This window comes from Bombus bifarius, unplaced genomic scaffold, assembly GCF_011952205.1.
Source record: "Bombus bifarius isolate JDL3187 unplaced genomic scaffold, Bbif_JDL3187 scf7180000008199, whole genome shotgun sequence".
Lineage (NCBI taxonomy): Eukaryota > Metazoa > Arthropoda > Insecta > Hymenoptera > Apidae > Bombus > Bombus bifarius.
Genome location: NW_022884505.1, coordinates 2742845 through 2764947, shown reverse-complemented (window position 1 = coordinate 2764947; position 22103 = coordinate 2742845). Strand labels below are relative to the sequence as shown.

At 37.2% G+C, this 22103-nt stretch overlaps 2 protein-coding genes across 2 annotated transcripts in view; both read left to right on the top strand.

Moving 5' to 3' along the window:
* The first annotated feature begins 636 nt into the window (after positions 1-636).
* LOC117210088 (fatty acyl-CoA reductase wat-like) lies at positions 637-4377 on the top strand. Its single transcript, XM_033452744.1, has 9 exons — positions 637-654; positions 983-1171; positions 1671-1764; positions 1841-2086; positions 2191-2336; positions 2418-2717; positions 2895-3176; positions 3272-3529; positions 3609-4377. Exons 2-9 carry the CDS (start codon positions 1005-1007, stop codon positions 3715-3717), a joined length of 1602 nt encoding a protein of 533 aa, XP_033308635.1. The 5' UTR covers positions 637-654; positions 983-1004; the 3' UTR covers positions 3718-4377.
* A 669-nt stretch (positions 4378-5046) lies between these two features.
* The window catches only part of LOC117210094 (Krueppel-like factor 6), a 284673-nt gene continuing 267616 nt past the window's right edge, over positions 5047-22103 (top strand). Inside the window, exons 1-2 of the mRNA XM_033452754.1 lie at positions 5047-7251; positions 19993-20600. Coding sequence (XP_033308645.1) covers positions 20589-20600 — 12 coding nt within the window. The 5' untranslated portion in view covers positions 5047-7251; positions 19993-20588. The remainder of the gene's footprint in view (positions 7252-19992; positions 20601-22103) is intronic.

The following is a 22103-nucleotide window of genomic DNA, read 5'->3' as shown; positions in this document are numbered from 1 at the left end:
TAAAATAGAACTCATTGTTTTAAGCAAATTCAAGCACACCTATTCTGTTATACTTCATCAGGTACATATTTTGTACATTGTCCTACATAATAGATTATTCTTCATGATGATAAGGATTAATCTTCTTTTAAAGATTATTTGGTGTTAAATTTCACGTAAAATTACATAAATTCTATAAATATTTACATTATTGTAAAATAAAATGGCTTATTACAAACTAAAAGAAGTTATGCAAAATCTTCAATAACATGTAATACTATGTATATGTGTTGTAGCGACACATATATTAAATTACTGAGAGGATCTTTTTAGTCGATTATATCGGAACATGTATAGTCGTTTCCAATTCAATGTAGGTATGTTTTACAAAATGTTTCAAAACACATGACATTATTTTCCCGTACATCGATATGATGTACTGCTTTCTCAGTACTTCAATCCAACTATCGTAATTCAGTAGATTACTAAAGCTAAATGGCCTGTTTTTAATTTGCATACACAAGTTTCGACTTTCATATGTGCTGAATAGGTGTACATTTGAAGAAATATATATCCGTTTAAAGCTATTGGGGCACAGTCGGAATACTTTACAGTCGAAACTGAAACGTCGTCGAATTCACATCAGAGGTATTACTTAAGCTGCTACGCCATTTGGTAAGCAATACTGTTACTTTCTTTTCTTTCCTTTAACAATTTTTTTTTAAATCGATGTGTTTCTTGTAATTACATTTTGTTCTAAATTCGTTTCCATATTTCATACTGTGAAGATTATTCTATAAATTATTCATATAAAAACTGAAGAAATGAACTATGTAGATTTCAAGAAGAAGGCATAATAAAGTTCAAATAATGTTTAACTGAGCTGTTCAAAAATCACACTTATATTCTAGATACATTTCATCTTATTGCCTTGCTTTATCATTTTTCATCCTATAAAATTTCGCTGAACAATTGTTATACTAAATTACGTATATTGTCCGAGGTTTAACAGGTAGACCGTCAAGATGTCTTCAAGTGGAAGTAATTTATATATAGACGACTTAGTGAACTTTGATGAACCAACGGTGTCAAATGAAAAAAGCGAAATAGCTGAATTTTTTTCTCATACTAATGTTTTGGTAACAGGGGGTACGGGTTTTTTAGGAAAGCTACTCATCGAGAAGTTGCTCAGGTACTCTACTGACACGACACTATATTTCAATAATTTTTTACGTATTACAAACGAATGCAAACAATAAATTAACAGCGATTATTTAATCTTACGACGTACTTTTGTGCCTAAAACATATCAATAATCTCTTATTTCTGCAATTAAAATTTCGTCAGCACGTATTATAATATGATGATACGATTATATAAAAAATAATATTGCTTTGCCTTGAAAATTTCGTTAATTTACGTTTTGATATTTTTTGTAATTGTAATTCCTGGACATGGCGTGCCATTATTGATTGCTAATACATCTTAATTCGTTTGTTGAACAATCGGTTCAAAGGTACTTCCGGTGTTTATGAAATAATTCTTTTCTACGTACAGCGGAGTTTTGGTACTTTTATTATGATTGATACTTTATGTACTATACATTGTTTGATAATACATTGACCTAATATAATTATGTCATATTATTTTGCATAATAAATCATTGTATTCCATTCGAAGTATATTTGTAGAAGCTGTCCAGATATTTTAAGATTATATATGATAGTGAGACCGAAAAAGGGGAAAACTGCTTTCGAACGATATAAAGAAAGTTTCGAAGAAGTTGTAAGTAGAATAAGCTCTTTAATAAAGTATCTTATTAAATGAATGCTAATAATAAATTGTATAATATTTTTATTAGATATACGACAAATTAAGATGCGAGCAACCGAATTTTCTGCAAAAAATAGTAATATTAGAAGGCGATGCAGCGAAAGAAGATTATGGACTTTCGCCAGAAGATAAGAAGACTTTAATGAATGTGAATATCATTTTTCATGCAGCTGCAGTTGTGCGATTTGATGAAAAAATTCGGGTTGCAGTGAATATCAATGTCAGAAGCACAAAATTCTTATTGTCATTTGCAAAAAAATTACCAAATTTTAAGGTATATCTAACATTTCTTATTGTAATTTCTATACGAAATATCTTAGACCAACTCTGTTAAGGACATAAATAATTATTAATAATTACAAATAATTCTATCTGTAGGCTTTTGTGCATGTATCAACTGCATTTTCCAATTGTGTACGTAAGAATATTGATGAAGTACACTATACAGATATTATAGATGCAGATAAAGTTTTAACATTGTTGGATACATTGGATGATGGAAGACTTGAAAAAATGACCCCTATGTAAGTATTGCTTTAAAACACTAAATTCTAATTTTCTGAATAAGAATGATTATAATCAACTGCAAATATTCTGTATAATAGATTGCTTGATAAATGGCCAAATACATATGTATTTACTAAGGCACTAGGAGAAAATATGGTATTAAAGTATGGTAATGATCTACCAGTTTGTATTGTACGCCCCAGTATCGTTATAGCAACTTACAAGGAACCAATTTCTGCATGGATAAATAATATGTATGGACCCACAGGTGTAGTTATGGGTAGCGGTATAGGTTTGTTACATACATTGCATTGTAAAAGAGAAAATATAGCAGATATCATACCAGCTGATTATGTTATTTCCAACATTATTTCCTCTGCTTGGGATGTTGCCAATAGGTAGTATTTTGTCATTTTTTATTAATTTTGTTATTAAATAGTATGAAAAATTGAGTAATACCATTTCATTCGTAAACAAAAAGAAAAAAGAATTGATAGAATGAAATAATAAAGAATTATATTTAGATAAAAAGAGATATAAAATTCAATACAGGTAATAATTATTTTGTTTCATAGAAAAGTTGCAATAAAGTCAGACCAATCTTCTAATTTACCTGATGAGGAAAAAATACCTGTTTATAATTCGGTATCTTCTTGTCAAAAACCAATTTCTTGGGGTGAATTTATGAAGCTTAATGAAATTTATGGATTAATAGTACCTAGTACAAAAGTTATTTGGGTTTATAGACTGACACTCAATAGATATTTATTTCTTCACAATATCTATGCTTTCTTATTGCACATAATACCAGCAATTATCGTTGATACACTGGCTTATCTCACTGGTCGGACACCTATGTATGTATCCTATATACCAATTATAAACCATGTATAGATAACATACATTGATAATTACGTAAATTAATAGTAATATTTCATTAATATATTTTTAGATTATTAGATGCATACAAAAAGATACATAAATTTAGCACTGTGATACATTACTTCGCAGTAAATGAATGGAAGTTTAAAAATGACAATGTTATAAAACTTTGGAACAAGATGAATTCTACTGATCGACAAATTTTCTGCCTTAATACAGAATACTTGGACTGGAAGGAATATTTCTATTATCACATAAGAGGTGTTCGTATGTATTTATTAAAAGATCCTATGGACACAGTAGAACTAGGAATAGCCAAATATAAGAAGTACGTTCCTTTTCAATGTTTATTGAAATTAAAGTTACTGTTATTATACATTATAACATGAAATATTTTTATATTGTAGGTTACGTCTAGCGCACAATACAATCGTGTTAACAATATCACTATTACTTTTATGGTTTGCGATATCATTCATAAGTTTTCTTTGGTCTTTTTGTCCTTTATCACACTAATAATTATTGATAGCAATATTGTAGTTCTTTTATCTACATTACATTTGAAACAATTTTCTATTAAAGTGTACATTCCTGTTACAAACAGTTGTTCACTATTGAACTTATTTCATTATAATGATAATAGATGTCGCCACAAAGCTATATTATCTTTATTAAAATAAAATGTATATATTCTCTTATCTTTATTACAATATCCAATTTGTTAAGTAAGGAAATATTTGCTTTCATATTCTGTAAGCAATATTAAGATTGTTTCATAATTGACTAATTCTGTTGATTCTGACATTTCTATATTTGGTCAAAATAGAAAGTTAGAGAAGTTTCAAGTTATTTACAAATTTTATTTATATTATTTTTATACTATTTATATATAAGCAAAACATTAAAAATGTTCTATAATAATTATAATTTATATAATCTTTAAGCATTTTGTAATATGTGAAGCCTTTATTTCGAATTATTAACTTGTTTATATAGGAATATTTTTAATTAATTAATGTCACAAGTAAAAAGAAATACAAGGTATCAGAAGCGTTATTGAAATTCTTATATTGTGAAATAAGATGAAAAAAAAGTGAAATAGTTATACTAGAAAATAAAAATTTGAAATGTCATATAAAAATATATTTTCATAAATAAATTAAAAATTAAGATTTTGTTCACTAAGAATTTTTAACCGAGTGTATCAAACTAAAAAGTTTCTAATCATGAAAATGAAATGTATGCGTAGGAGTCTCTTCTCAATTTATAGGCGCGTTGTTAATAGGTGTGACTACAGTCTTGTCTACATGCTGAGCACATTGTATACAAATTGATTGATTTATCGAAGTACGAAGCACTACTGAAATTGTTTTTTTCCCTATTTAAATACTGGATGTACTAGTATTTATCATATCCTTCTTATTCCAATACAATTTTTTACTTTAAAATATTAGCTTAGGTTGTACAATTTTTATAGACTTGTTCTAACTATAAATTAAAATGAATCAATATAATATAGGGGAATAAAATATAGAGAGCCGGGAGGGAGATTTTGCACATCTTTTTCGTGTATCTTTTATGGCTGTGTATCAAGATTTATATAACCCATTTAATATGAATAATAAATTTGTTATGCTGTAATATGCTTGTATTCAATATTAATCATGATATTAAAAGTATTATAAAAGCTTGGTATAACCAACACTGGAGAAATACTATATAAATACATAATACATAACAGGAATGGATCGAAGGGCAGATGAGGAAAAGAAGCGGGTAAATTGTGCGCCACCATCGTACATCGAGCGTCAGAGTGTAGTGCGATACGGGGATGGAGGCCGCGCGAGCAGGCAAGCGGTTCAAGCGAACAGAGTCGAGGATCGAGAACCAACCGGCGACTCAGGAAGGCAGTGCACGCCCGACTGCCGACACGAGCGGATGGCGTACGTTGCCGCTCGCGCCACGATTACCTCGTGATTTTCCTTTCTGTCAGAGATACCGTCGGTCACCGTTGTCGATCTCTTGTGACGAATCACACAGTACTCTAAACTAAACCATCTATTGCGATTGCACACAGTCGGAGTCTTCAAGTTCGTTTGTGACTTTGTGTGCCGCGCTTCGATCGCGGAATAAGAAAAAAAAACAAACGAACGAGCGAGAGACAACAAAAAGGAAATAAAGAAACGGAGAAGGCGAAAGGTAGATTTTCCCCTTTGATCTTTGTCTCTGGTCGTCGATTTTCATCGTGGTCGTTTCGTGTTTTGTCATCGACGAACGTCGCGTACGTACACGTTTTAACACCACGTGTGTGCGCACGCACGCACGCACCAACTCCAACGACGCACGTATTTACTATATTGTCAGGCCCGCGCGACTGGCGTACGGGGCGCCCTCCAAAAGTCGTGTGTGCGCGTGCAACCCTACCGGAGCCCGCTGACGTTGGTTACCATAGTAGCGCGCGTGCCGATCAGCTGATCGTTGGGATCCGAGCGTGTTCGACCGTCGGCAGTCGGCCAGCAGCGGCTCCGTCCACTCGTTTTATGCGTTCGTGCAACTCGCTTGCCTTTCGCGCCGTGATTTAGTGATCAACCAACTATTTCGTCAACATCCCATCTCCCATTGTGGCAACGCATAATTCCAGGAAAATTCTCGATACAACTAGACAAACTTGAATAGATCGTACATAACGGTCGGATCATCCTCTTATTCGCTGTTTTTGCGGTTAGAAGGATGCATTGTTACATTGTATCCGTATTGTCAATCTAATTAGCCAAGTAAACGACCAGACGTTGGATCAAATATGATTTGAAGTAGCCAAAGCCGAACTAAGTACGTTGTTCGAGTAATTCATTTGTGTGCTTGTGACAAGGAAAACCAAAGCATTTCGAGATACACCATTGCATACGACTATCGAGACCTTGCCATGATTCACGTCACGCATTTTAAATTCAACCGTCCAGAAGCGAAATTCAACGGAGATATGTCCAGCGACAGTGGATTCGAGTATTAGATATCATGGTTTGTTTAATTAAGCGTTGTAAAGTATCCCGATTGAAACATCGAACCATTTTTGCTGTCGAACGTTTTCAAATTACATTCGAACAAAAGTTTATAGAACGTAAGAAACAAGCTTGGTGATGGTCGCTGCGTATTTCTAACCGCGCCCGATAATCGAAACTATGTTCGATACATAATAGTAATAAACACACGTCGTCTCTCGAAGCAGTAATTTACCGTGCGTTATGTTTTCAATAGCGTTGTCAGGTGACCTTATGTACGTGACTAACCGTGCGACCATCAATGACACGCTACAAAATCAACAAAACAAACTTAAACTGAAAAACGATCACTCATTCAAGTAGATATATCGGGGAATTACGAAGAACGCCCTTGCCATTTCTCGTAATCGATTAATTTGCAAATGAAACAAAATTCAATTACTTGAATTAAATCGATGTATCACAGTAGTCGCAAAAATGAAACATAATCATTTCGAATCGATCGATCAGAAGATGGTGTTGTAGTGCAGTTTGGAAAAAAACATCGATATATCGATATTGTTTGGTGTCAGGTGTCGCTAGACTGCAGTGAACGATGGCCACACAGTCTTCGTACGTACGAAATGAAGAACAAAACGCGTCGGAATTGGAAGTAACGGTTGTGGTGAATGATAATTTTCATTAAAACAACATTCAGGCTCGCTTAGTAATGGGATATTGCAGAATGTGAAAGCTTTTTTTGTACGGACACAAATTTTTGACAATCGTTTGTACCTGTGACGAATCACTTGACTGCATGAACCAGACTCCGTGTGAATATGTGAAGTGACTGAATTCTTTTTTTATCGAACTTTCGTCAAAAGTGATTTTTCGTTTTATTTCGTGCTGTGCCTGCAACTGCATCTTTATACGCCAATTGCAACAATGACAATTCGAAGTAATTTCTCGTTCATGCGGAAACTCTGTGATAGCCAATGTCAGCAACGCCATTACTCGGATTAAGTCAAGTGTGAGAAGATCGGTTCCTGATATTATCTTGATAGAAAGCTTGGTGAGTAAAAACATATATATTTATCGTAAAGTAAAAAAGCAGAAAAAATATTGTTTTTGTTACATCGATAAACATGTTGAGTTTTAAAAATCGAAGTACATATTAAATTGGTGCATATGAAATGTTGTACATTGAAATAAACTTTAACCATACATTGTATCTCTTTTAAGACATTTGTTCGAAATAATTTTCACACGATTGAGCGAGCGTTTTGTTTTTCAATTTGGTTGATAATCAAGGGTAGGTCAAAATTTAATTAATGGTTATTCGTTAAAATTTCGGATGAACAATATTTCATGGCTACCAACCTAACATATTTCCTTCGTATCAGTTCTTTCCCGCCATTTTTTGTCTTCTTTCATTCGAGGCAACATTATTTTTTATATATTGCGTTTAAGTGGAAATAAATAGGATATGCAATTTTATAATTCAATAGACAATTACATTTGAACAAACAATTATTGTGGGATGTAACGTAATTATAATTTTTATGACTATAAGCATAAGTAACGTCGAGCAGTATATAGAGTCTAGTCAGTTGTCGAGTCGACGAACCTCTATCGATCTTTACCTCCTGTCTGCGTCTGTCCTCCACCGCTCTGTCACACAGGAATGCAGGCTGTGTTGTATTTCTGGCGTAGTTATTTCTTAAGTTTTTCGAGTTGTGATCACCATCACAAATTTTAGAATAAACTGCTTAATTAAAACTGTTCGCTGATTATATATCATAAATATTAATGTCCACACCGTGTACATATGTACGATTAAAAATATTTCATGTTGAAATTCCCGGTGGGTCTATGAATCTTAGAGGATATTCTCGTAATACGTCGTATATCCTAATTATAATTGTTTGTTATTTTCTAAAACATTGGTAATAAATAATGATATAATAATTTGATTCCTTATCAATTTTTTAAATATATTTTTCTGACTATTTTTATCTGAAATGAGCACAGAATAGGAATCGAAAGAAGAATATATATTAGTGTAGTAAATGTTTACAAATAATATTGTACGAGACAAGTTGCTGGCCACAACGCAATAGGCATCACATAATAGAGGTACACACTCATTGATAAGCTACCGTTGTTCTTGGTTTTTATTAATATACCATTGTACATTTTATCTGCTTTTTCAAGGAAAAGGAAAAAGAACAAGCCAATCGTTATTTAAACTTTTAATTAGCAATATGAGATAAAATTGATAAAGTCGATTAATGGTCCAGCTTGTCATCTTCTACAGAACTTCTAATAAGAAAAGTTGAATTGTTTTGAAATACATTAAAATCTCGCTGAGCTTAATAATCGTACTCGTAGATTTAAAAGAGCGAACGTGAATGTTAAAATGTGACTAGGAAAAGAAACAAACGGAAAGAATATCGATCTTGCACCTGATCCTACAAAGCCAGGTGTAAGCAGGTACTCGTTCTTGTAAAACCGTCGTAGATGCGTTTACCTTCGTGGCTACTAGCCAACTAAATTCTCACAAACTAGTTCTGAAATTTATGCGATTCTTGAGAGTGCACAACCTAAAGAGGATTCTCTGTTTTGTCACGTACTCCTCTTGGGACCTACCGCCTCGAAGTGCAATAAACTGGAACGGTGACTGAGGCTTTTAGCACCCCAGAGTGACCACAACAAACGGAATTTTAATTCGATTATTTACCTGACAAACATGATTGGCAAATTATGTCCATCGTTTCCATATTCTATAGCCATTAACTCAAACGAATACATTTTGTTCAATGACTGAGATCGAATCAGTATTACTTCACTTTGATCGCATAAAATTATTATTCATTCCAGAATTAAGTTCTTAATTGGATACATTCCCCTCGCTGTATCAGATAAGATTTAATTAAAATATACCGGTTAAAAGTGAAAATATTCATAAAGTGTAAATTTCCGAGACAAGAGCGTCGTTGCAACTGGAAATTGATGGTATCGCGGAGGTGGCCCGAGATATGACTTTGTATAGATAGACGGTACAATATTCCAAATATAGACAGGAGAAACGACCAGGCGCATCTTAATTTGCGGTTGTACGTTACTAATTTGGTTCACTGACGTTGTACATCAAACGAATAACGTTTTGTCACAGTAGCACAAGCATTAGAAGGAACACGATGGTACGAAGTAAGAGACAAAGAGACAGAGAGGACGGTTATTAGTCCGCTCGCGGTTATTTCATTTGCGACTCATGGTCCACGGTACGAGTTGGTATAATTGTCAGGTTTACGAGAGTCTCGCCATGGAAGCTTGCGACAAAATTTCATCGAACCGTATCTAGGAAGTTATAATCTCTGGAAAAAGTACTGTTAATCGTGTTCGATTTGCGAGCTGAACGAACCAAAGAATTTCATTTCTTGAAATATATCTTGACTGTATCGTTTAATAATTTATAGATTTGGATTTATAAGTTAGCTTGCGAAATTTCTAATGCTATTTCTATAGATTTACGCATGAAACCTTTTTATCGAATATAAATACGCGATAAAAGATTATAAAGTCGTTCAGCATGTTCTCCTTGTTTTATGGTTTCGGAAATGAAACTCGCTTTTCCTCTTTAAGTTTACAGACATCTCGACAACACTTGAAACCGCTTACGTTTTGTATACTTATATTTAGCTACACGTTGAGAGAGGTGAAGTAGCTTGCGGAATCTAAATGAATAAACACCTGCGCGTCTATAGGATAACTGTTAACTGTAATTGTATGTTTTTTAACCTCCGTTAATGTTGATGCGGCATTTTCAATGCATAGTACACCGTTCCAACACCATTTATGTCAATGTCCATTTAATTATTTAGCGTTAAAACACGTAAACTCTGGCATTTGAAACGAAAGAAACATTTTTGAGTAACCTGAATAATCCGATCGATCGAGCAACGTATTCCAGTTCTAAATAAAAAAAATTGGATCGAACACAGTTCAATGAATCCAATTTTTAGAACCGAACGATAGAATAAGAGTAGACTAGAGGAAATATTTTCTAAACGATTTATATACATATATGTATATACTCTGTTCAATAGCGTGGCATTTAGTTAGTCTTCCACTTGACGCTATGGTAGACAAATATCTATCTAACCGGTGTGTTGCGTAATGTTTGAGCGCGATGCGCTTTAAACGCATCTTTGTGGTACGGGCACAGCGATGCCCCTGACTTTCTGACATTGATTTTGACCGCAGAATCAACGTGCATAGGAGAGAACGCACCTAACTGTTCCTTTGACTATCTTATACTTGTAGGCTGTCAGATTGTTGACACAACCAGTGACACGTTTAATAGGATTATTTATGCTTCTAAAGGCGCTTAGATGGTCCCACGTTCGTATCAGCTTCATCTACCTGACAGCGCGTAGCATAATTATGCCGACACAGTTTGTAATATTGGGCTCGGCAAGCCAAGTGACAACGCCTAGTCGTCCCTGATTTTGACTTTGTTCGACTTCTGACGTACGACGAGACGTTTTAATCGTCTACGAATGCGCGCGATCGTGGCAACACGTGCTGCTACGTAACTTGTCCGATGATTATTGACATGATTATCTCGCACCAGTGCGCATGGACTAACGAATAGGAATTAATTGAAAAGAAACGTTAGATCCAACGTTGCTCGTGTTCGAATAACGGTGTTCTCGCGTACACGATGTTTCATTAGGTGCATGTTGTTCGTGTGTTCGTTCGTTATTGCCACTAGTTTACTCTGGTTAATTGTGCGTTTGATCGGGCGTCAAAAACCGTATTTATAGCGAAACTTGCAAATCGTTCGTTTTGTCCATTGTCTGTTGCTCATGCTGCGAATTTTAATGAGTTTGTTATTTATTCCTCTTTATTCCACCGTTAAAACGTTCTTTATGTGGCACGTATACTTATGTCTTAATACGTTGCGTGAATTAGAAGAGAGAGGCAGCCGTACACGAACCATTTCTCTGCAATAATTAATTTGTTCATGAATATTTCTTCGTATGCGCGTATCTAAATAATACACGGTTATAGATTCGTGTTCTTAATTGTTAATATCTAATTCATCTTGTATTGCGATACTATGTACGAACGAGCTTGTAAGCTTGGGCGCGTGTTTACGTGCGCACGTGATGCGTGTGTGAGTGGCGCAGGTAATTTGCGGTTTTGAGACGAGACTGGATTCAGTCGGATAATGACCTGCTAGCACTCGTAACGTTAATTGCACTCGTTTCAGTCTTTTGCACAGAACATCATTGTGTTCGGGTTTCGACTCGAGTGCCTTTGGACGCCAACGCAAGCGCGAAACAACCGCGTGCGTACGATCCTTTTCACGATCATTTTAATGGCACATAAAAAATTTACGCACCCATTAATTCGTGGTTACCTTGGCATTAAGAACTAGTTGCATTTTAGGGCTACTTAAAATAGAAAACATTGTACACGCTTGTATACCGTCGCGAATGACAATAATTCTTTCAAAAATTCTATTCCGATAGATACTTATTTCATGAATTTAAATGATAGAATTCGATAGTAATACACGTCTTCTGTTTAAAACTAATCGAAATTTCCTAATATTTTCATAGATCCTTAGGGCTGCCAGTAAAGTTCATTAAAATTCTTTCACCTGTAATTGCAATAAGTATCTAGATGATAAACCGTACATAATTTAACGGCGTATTTAACAGCAGTTCTCACTCGTTCCTTAATCGTATTGGAAAAGCGTTGAATTCCCGAATATGCGAGGAACGCAGTGGCGTACGTTAATTAACCATCTAATTGGCTTGAATGCATCTCTGGCGTCTTACGAAATAAGCTTTGCTCGAATCGTCGAAGAAGTTACGTATATCGTAATTTATGTTGGTCAAAGGAATAGCTGACAAAAATATGAAAATGCTCTTGAAATTCTAAACGATTCAACAGCATCGAAGTGTCTGTAACGCTACAACGATGCAATGATTAAACGTATCGATGCGTCCTTTTTACTTTCATGATTAGATAAAAAAGAGTTGTGTCAAAGGTTGAAAAATAGAGAACCGCTGCTGGCGATATAACACGATATAAGCATGGATCACAGGCGACAACCGCTCATTAGCATACAATACAGGCTAATGGGATCGCACGCTGACGGCTACCGTTCAATATCACGTCCACACATAGCTTTAGTCACTCTTTCGGGAAGAAAGAGCGGCATCGATGATATTAAAATTGCTCCACAGGTTCGGATTAGTTTTTCTCTCAGTAGTTTGTTAGAGCTTTGTCTTCGTGTTTCATTCGTTTACCAGCATAGCCGGCAGGCTTGCCTCGCGATTTATGCAATATCGAGGATAATTGTGAAATATTCTACAGTGCATTTAATTAATTTTGCATTAAGTCCTTTTTCAAACTTCATCGTCTGAAATAATATTAATGAATAATATTAATTCTTCTGTTGAATTTTCTTTAATTCATTCTTCGGTAAATTGCTTTAAAAGCAAATGTAAATTTAGCAGCAATATTCTCGAGCGAAACTCGTTGAAAAATTATCGCTGTATCGTTAGCATATTCGGAATTACGACTTCTCATAATGGAATTAATAAGCAGCCGATGGCGTTTGTAGAAGGTTATTTATAGAGTAATAGGTTTTTATTCCTTGTTTTTCAGTTCCTTCATACTTATTTCACGTTACTTAGCAAATCGTCTATCGCACGTGGCGCACTCAACAGGTACAATGTCATTTATTTAACAAAGGCTTCGATGATTAATTGTAATGACCAATTCCTGTATCAGATGCATCTGTTGTTCCCCGCAATATAGACCTAGTTCTTTTGTTCGCTAATGAAATTGCTTATCTACGCGTATCTTGTATCTACTACAAATAGGAGATATTACGTACTAAAATTATTCGCAGTAACTCCAGATAATATATCGAATTACGTTTTGCGGCCCGCAGTTTAGGCCGAGCACGTATTTCTGCTGGAACAGATAAAACTGGTTCGAATCGTTGTAGCGGGCATTGTAACACTGACTGCTATTTACACGTCATCGTATTATAGTTCCAACTACGTCCCTCATTACTGCTGGCAAATGCGTGCGAATGTCAGTTTTAGTACGAGGCAGTAAAAGACGCGAGGCGTCGTTGTTATTGCTTTTCTCGTGGTAGTTTCTGCTAGTTTTACCGGTCCGTTGTTTCATTATCGTTTCGTTGGGCTTTCTGCCGAGGAGGATTACGAGATAATGCGATAAGTCGGGGGTTTCGGAGCGAACAACAACGATACGAAGCACGAGTACACTGATGTATAGAAACGTGTATGGAAGATACGATGATTACCGTTGATGCGGAAAGCGAGCAAAAGAAACTGTTTGTACACAGTGACACAATTAACGTTTGAATGCCTTTAAGGATGTCTGGTATGCGTCACGTTGATATTTATTTTAATCATTTAATACGCGTATCTCGTAGAAAAACTACGAAAAATTATTTGCTCAGGCCGACGCGACGTCTCGTTACTTCAATTCATAATCGCGCATGCAATTATCGGTAGAAGACTTCTAAATTACTTGAAACTTCAGCTTAAGTTTGCCGGAACGTTTTATGCTACACAACCAGCAGATCGCGCACCAGTCTTGGTAGCAGTAAAAACGCCAATAGGTCGGCGATAAAATTAAATGAACACTTACAAACTCTAGCCGTCGGTTCAAGCTGAAGAGAGTATGGAAGCGAGTAGCTGTCGATAATGAGAAACTCGATAAAAACGACTGGAACGCTTCGTCTCAATTGATGTACGTCCCGTCATAATTGATACTCTAACGTCGTACCGCGAGCTCGGGGCTTGTATTTAAAGAGTCTTGGATTACGTCTAATGAGACGTTGCTTTTGACCTAACAATAGGCGATTACGAATTCGTTCATTTTAAGAAAACTGACCATTTGCCGCACGTTCCTTTCACCCTATCAGGAGAAATTAGTTCTCCGATTCTCTGCCGAGAGGATTTTTAAAAGGAAAACGTGCTTTCTAATACCATACCAAGTTAATTATGCGCATAAGTCGATATTCCTTCTTTATTTTCCTCACCTATCAATTTCAATGGTAGTTTCGCTTGTTGAATCCGAATTGCTCCGTTGAATCGGTTTTTAGGATACGATGATTTTACTCACAGTATCGCGTATATTTTACATAAGGTAGAATTTACGGAAGGAAACCGACTCGATACATATTTTGTAATTCAGGATGAGGGTTCAGGGTTGGTTCGTTAATTTTCATTGTCTCGTGCCAGCTGATAAAATCTGATACTAGGGAAAGGTATGAAGTACATGTACGTGATGTACATTAATGTATGATAGAATAGGAATTTCTTTTGTGGTACGTTCCGGCGAACCGATGTGGGTATATGCATATATATGTATTGTAGATATGGGTAGATCTATATGCACGACATGGCATTCAGAGCTTGTTGCATTCCGATTAACGCGTTATTATACGATGCGTATTAGAAACCGTACTTGCGACCAGCTAATGCGTTCGTGGTTCACACGCGTGTATTGGGCATTCGATAAGCATTGTAACGTAATAGAACGAACGTGTTTTGTGAAAGTGTATGTTCGGTTACACGTGATATGGTTTTTCAATGTATAGATACCTATTAAAAACTACTTCCTTTTTTTTAAACGGAAAACAAAATAGCGCTATGTATGTTTGACTTACAACGATATATACAGCAAATGTAAAGTAACTAGGCCTACTCGTGCATCATATCGTGAATAGTGGAACGGTGCGATGTACCATGAAAAGCATCGGCTCACTAGATTCGTATTAAATCCATGCGAATCTATACAAATGGAAACATAAATGCAAGCGTGCATCGCGGTACACACGTGTCACGTACATACGGCAAAGTGTCGCCAAGTATGCACCGTATGCTAAAACACGATTCGCTTTCGAAATAAATCGATAAGATCTCGGTTGAACAGATTTCAAATTAACGTCAATGTACAGCACCGTGCGAGCCACGAACGGAGGTTATTAATGCCCGGTGTGCACCGTCAACGTTAGACCGTTCTAACATTATTATGGCGGTATCATGTAAAGTAGACGTTTCGCGGATGTAATATTAATGTAACCCGAGAAGAAATTGAGAGAGAAGCACGGCAGATGACAAGCTGTTCGTTTTACGTGGAAACGATGTATGTAATTATTTCAAGACTTAAATAGGTCGGAACACGATGGTTGTAATTTCAGCACAGTCAAATGGTTCTCGGCAGAGCTTTCTTTTTTGTACACCTTAATTGCACGTATCATGCCAAACATAATGTGTTAATATAATTGGCTTCCTTTATATAGAGTCACTGTTATACTTTCTAAGTATATTCTTTTTATCATTTCTCAATGATGAGCCACTGAAGCTTATTCGTGGCTCGCAATTAATTTAATTAAACAGCATCGATTCACGATAACCGAAAGGAACTGGTACCACCTACTGATAAGGTTAATCGCTGAAAAAAAAATGTTGTTATCGGATTGGTAATCGGTAAATTAACGACATTGACGGATTCATTAGGAGGAACGGGACTCGAACCGTGCCGTGGCCGCCAAAGATCAATCGATCGAATTTAAAATATTACCGAGCGAGTGGATCAACTTTATATTCGAAGAAACGACAAATACCAAAGGCATAAGTGGCGGGAGTGATTATGATTAATAGTCGAGAACGTGATCTGTAAACACGTTCGATATGTTTTCGTTTCGTTAGTCATAGAATTTCCACTTCTGATTTTAGACGATTCTGATTTAGCAATCGGAGTCGTTTGAATGAGGTATTTTCACTTTGTTATCTGGCATTCATACGATAACGCAGTCTGTCATGAATTTTATATTACGAAGCGAGACACGTTAGGGATTGCCTGTCGTTTCGTACGATTCGGTGTTTTTATGTAAATTACAGACATCATGTGCAATTACTATCGCTGCTACTTCCTTCGTATCTTTCTCTCTTTCGATCTAGCATTTGTCTCGAATGCTTGTACGGGCTATGGTAGTCTTCAAGGCGAAAAGAGAGAAGGCCAGATAAGGTAATGTCTTGGTAATGGTACATGTGCTTTGGTTCACACGCGGATACGACTGATCTGTACCGATCATTATCTTACATGTCCTGGTATAACACAATTATTTGCACCGGTAGTACAACTGGCCGAGTTTCATGCAGATATCTATTTCGACATAGCAGTATACGAGAGGCTGGGCAAGGAAAAAAGAAACGCAACCGTGTATCTTTATAGCTGTGCGTCAAACCAGCTGCTAAACTTTACAATGTGCCATAACAGAGCCTCTGTGTGCGTCGTTGAAATAATTGTGCCGAATCAGCGAGTCGAACGTTGCCGCCGATTGTGAAAATCCGCGTTGCTTCTGATCGGTGAAATCTAAGGAATGCGAGTCTTTTTTCGACTCGAGGACAAGTTTCCCTTGAGCTATTGTAACACGGTTCTCCCGTCTCGTAGGAGACCTCGCTACGAATTTCTGTATTACGGGCAACGATGCATTTTATTTAATTTTAACCAACGTTATCGAAGCCCGATCTTGGCACCGCCCACGAGAAAGTCATATCTCTTCGTTCTCGTGTTTATCCCCTTGATTCTTTATTAATACTAAAACTCGTAACTTTCTACTCATTATCGGGAACGATGTCAATGATTATTATCGCGCCTAAATAGTCGCGATCGCTTAAAATTTTATAGATGCCGTAACGACTTACTTAGCCAGTTTCTTCATGGCATTCTACGGAATCGACGGATTCCGTGACACTTATTAAGCAGAAATTGCACGATATATACCAACGACAACGATCGTTGAATCGTAAGCTTGTCGATACTGAATCCGATTGAATCAAACTGAAACAATCAAACTGTATTCGTTCTATAGACAAAAATGTTCATATATAATATTTTGCAATTTGGTCGTTTAACTGGCAGAAATTGTGCGACTAGCATTCGTGGCACCCCGCGGCCCGCGACCCGCAGTGCGTTTCACACTTGCGGCAGCGGTACACTCTCGCGTCCACCGAGTGGTTAGCTGCTCGCTGTAATTATCCGAGGCAGTTCTTACGCCTCTAGCGTGTGCATGTACACGCTAGTGTATACACGTCGTGCGTTGGAGCAGGTACAAGTTAGAGCAGGTCACTTTCGCTGCCGGCTTGAACTGTTCCAGTCGTCGCGCACGCGTGCTGTTCCATTCATAAACTTATAGAGGCGCGTATATAGCCAGACTGAAGCACATAGGTGTAGGTTCGCAGGTACGCCGATACACGGAAATAAGCTATTCACCGGTTCGCGTGTGTAGTTCCTAGTCGATCTATCTCGATGTTCCGCGAAACTTTAATCGCTGAGGCATACGTAAGAGTAAAGGCGAGTGCGCGATGCTCGATGTCGAAGGCGTTAAACTTAATTCTTGCGTATGATTCAACGTCTGGAACAAAGATGCCACGTTATATAACGCAAAATTATGTAAATGACTTTTATGCGTCGTTTGATGTATCTAAGTTTTCATGCTCAGCCACGATTATGCATAGTCGTATCTACAGAAAGAGATATAATAGATGATCTGGTATATTCCGTACTGAAGGTTCTGCCTGAGTCGGGCAGCGCGCGTTTATTCGCTAAACGCGAAGTTTCGTAACCTTTCAATTAAGAGCGGAGTGCCACGGCGGTGCAACTATGTTCTTAAAGTGGAAACTGTGAACGCGCGGACCACGTAACCGGCTTGCAAAGTTCCGTATTTTGACGAAAACAGACGGAGGCTACGATGATTTAGGATCGAGATTGATAAACTGATTACGCGTTATAGTAATTTTATCGGTAACACATCGTCAGGATGTTTGTCTCGCGATAAGACGAACTGACGGCGATCGATCGTTGAATCGATAGATGGATCGACAATAATCTTTGCTTGATCTCGGTGCACGTTTGTTTCATCTTATACGGTTACGCTGTACGATGCAACGATATCGAGGAAAGGATAAATAATATTCCATGAAAAATAAATTCTGTCGCGTTACAAACCTGACACGTGTGGAACAATAAGTAATATTAAAGAGACGATAGGATGCAACACTTGGACGTAAAGAGGTAAGATCGTGTAAAGAACACGATTTCATGGAAAAACGCAATTTGTAACGGATCGTATGCAACAGCTTTCAGTTACTTAAGCAGATGTTATTGCATAACTATAATGTTCATAATTTCTTCTAGACTCGTAGTTCATTGACGTTAGGCTAACGCGTAGCTTGGGGTCAAGCACAGTCATAGAACTTTCTTATGGAACGATCACGTTGGAGCTTTTATTACCTACGCTTCATTAGAACTTTAATGACACGTGTAGAATTCAACGAGACTCGTACAGAAATTTACGCAGCAGGAAGTATTCGTATATGTATTATAGATTTCCGTTAGTTTTGTAGTCTTTCTCCTTTATCCTACGTTTGATTTTCTACATTTTTAATACGTATATCGCTAGCCATCGATGCTTTTGTGTTTGACAATTACTTCGAGTTGCCGACACGACGTGTTTTGCATATTACTCGATTGCAGAGAAGCGTACAATACCCGTAGGAGTGCAAGGGCTACCGTTACGAAGCCGCTGTGAAAGTGCACTAACGAAAGTGCGAATTCCAATGCGATTTTTACACACGCTGTATACAAAATGTTTGTACTACATTATGCGTGCCGGATCTGGAATTCACCGTTAACGTAGATCGTTTCTTTGTGGCCACAGCCGCGAGCCAAACCTATGAAATTTCATTTTCCTATCTTACTTAACGACTCGTTGTCCGAAACAATTAGGAAAACGTACAAAGTACCAAGGATGAAAGCAACAGTGTGTATTGAATATAGCATAACGCTAATAGCGTATTACAAATTACATATCAGATACCTTGTGTATCCTCTGTACTTGCTGCAATTACGTTTTTTTTATTTTAAAGTACCATCGTGTTAGGAGAATATTTCCTGAAATTACAAGGTGCTCTAACGATAGCGAAGAAGAGAGGAAAGGCTGGATAAAATGGAAATTCTCTTGCAATATCTCGATATAACGATCTAAAATAATGTGTACACAGGGAACTCGATTAATGCATAAAAATGTTGAGCTGTTGATTAAATTGCAGGATGCTCGATCGAGGTACGGGAGGTTCGCAAGGGGTGCGGTAGCTAGAAATTGTGCATCTCGGTACACCGGTCAAGTCTATTTCCCCGACTATTAGCTTTAATCGATTATAGCGTGACGGATCGAATGATTTAAATAAAGACCGGGTGCGTCATGGGCCTGGCTTGGTACTTGTCGACCGTGCCCGTCGACATGATGCCGTTGCATTCGCTCGTTATTACGCTCAATCTGTTGCGTTTTTCGTAACGATACTGTAAAACATGATAATTTTTTTCGACGGTTTATTCCGACTAGTTTCATAGGTAAATATATTTTCATACACCGTAGACGAATCAGGTTGGTTTAGGTTGTTTTTACATCTGCAAAGGTTCTAATTACGTAAAAGAAAGAGAATTAACGTTAACTACGATCTAAATAGAACGAAACGTTGTCTTCGCGTTAAATGAATATGGAATAGCACGAACAAGAACATTTAGAATGTAGAACAATTACTTGCTTTTACTCAGTTCCAGGATTTTAATTTAGTAGGAACGAGAAACGAGTAGAATTATGATAAAACCTTGCCGTTACTGGTTAAGTTTCCCGCAATCGTGTAGACTAATTTCTAATGCAGATACGTACGTTTGTATGTTGCAGGTGACGTACGCCGAACGGGCCAGTATTCATGCCAGTATGCCAATCAGATGCCAGTAGAGAGCCAGTATCTGTATCTGTCGCCACCGATAGCCAATTAATAAGTTACTTAGATAGTTAAATTAATAGACGATACATCACACGCTGTTTTATATAATCGTTGTTAGAAGACGTCGCTTAATAGGCGTAACAAATATACACGTATTTATATTATATATACATACACACACGTACATATACGCATATATAAATATAATATAATCGAAGAAGCAATAAGTGTCGAATCGCGGGCTATTATTTTCACATCGTACTCTTTTTTTCTACCACTACAATTTTCTCCGCTCGTTCATTGGTTTGCTTTTTTAAATTATCGGTGACCGCGTGTTCTCTTTACGAGAGTATATTCGTAAGATTGGACAGAGTGCAATCGAGTTGTGATTATCGAAGTGGACTGACCGATCGATTTCTCGGCTGTGAAGTGAATTAATACCCCAGGAAAACGATTGAAACGGAGAAAGGAAGCGAACAGCGTACACAGGCGAGCACGGTGGCTGGAAACGGTGACTTACATCGAGAGCGCCAACCTGCAATCAAGGTTCATGGTTTTCATGGTGAGTCATTGTATCTATTTCTACTAATTTTAATACGGTTACGGTGTTTTATCGCCGTTTCTTGCTTTTCCTCGGTATAACGCGGCTGTACAATCACGACACACCGAACGCTCCGAAAAAATTTCGTACCCTTTTTTTAACGAGCTGCCGCAACACGAGGAAATTTGTTGCATGAAATTTCACGCAGAAATTTCGTGACATATTTACACATGATTTCTCCTCGTTTTTATCCTTTCCCCCTTTTTTTCCCTCGTACTTCTGTCGGTCGCTCAATTACGAATTGGCAAGCGGACCCGTTATAAGCAACGCGATTTTATGCAAAATTTCCGCCGTGACGAGATGCCGCAACTTCCATGAAATATATAGCACGTGTCACATGCAATTTGCATAATGCAACATCGACACTTCTTCGATGTACCGAAACGTTATCTTTATACACGTCGTATCGTTTCATATCACGGATCATTGGATTATCGAGCGAGCGGCTTAAACGGAACATCCGATAATGGTGAATTCGAGGAACTGAAACTGTCTCGTAAATATCGATAAATAAGGACTACCGAAAGTATTACAAACTTCCGTCTCCTGCAATTTATTGCCATTCTCCTTTATCGCGAGTTCAGGGTAATATTCAATGGGCATCGCTGTAATCATTTCGATAAAAGCTGGTTTATATCGAAATCTACAGGCTCGATATCCTGTTGGTACGTACAAGGAAAGTTTCTCGAATTTCTACCCTCCGTTACCTCTTGGCAATCGACAAATTTTTTTCCTCATCCGGAATAGCTGTCTATCTTCCTTTTTTCTCGCTCTTCCGTTTCGTTAACATTCGCGTTTCCGACCCGTGTATTTTTTTCCCAGCTTGCTTTATTCAACTCGGATACGTTACTCGAGTTACCGATTTAACTGGTTTATCTGAAACTTTATTATTCGTCTCTAAATTCTTCCGGCTGATCGGCTGGGAATATCTTAATGCAGACGGCCACAGTGTGTTACGCAAATTAGTTAGCGTAGCAGAGCGTAACTTTCAAATTATATAGCATAACGTGGCTCGCTAATTAAGAAAAGCGTCGAATAAGCGGCTGCATCGGGCATTCGATACGTTCGATTTCTCCCGGTTATGCCACTCGGCTTTGTTACTCTTGCTGGGATATTTCGAGGGCGAAAGAGGAGACGTAGAGGCAAAACCAAAGAGAAGAAAGAAGGATACAAAGAGAGATGCACCGCCAGGTTACGGGTCAGCCGCGGTGGGGCATTAATAATCGTTTACAATCTTTAAAGCAGGGTGTGGCGAGTGCGTTAACCCTCCTTTTCTTCCTCTTCTTCCTTCTGTTCCTCCTACTCCGGCTTCCTCTCTGCTTTTTCTTACTCTCCTTGCTTCTTCGTGATCGTCCGTGGCGCACCGGATGGACAAAACACGAGGAAAAAGTCCAGGCTTGCCTTCGTAAACCAGTTGGACGTATATATCGTGAAAAAAGGATAATCAATGGCGAAAGGGTACAC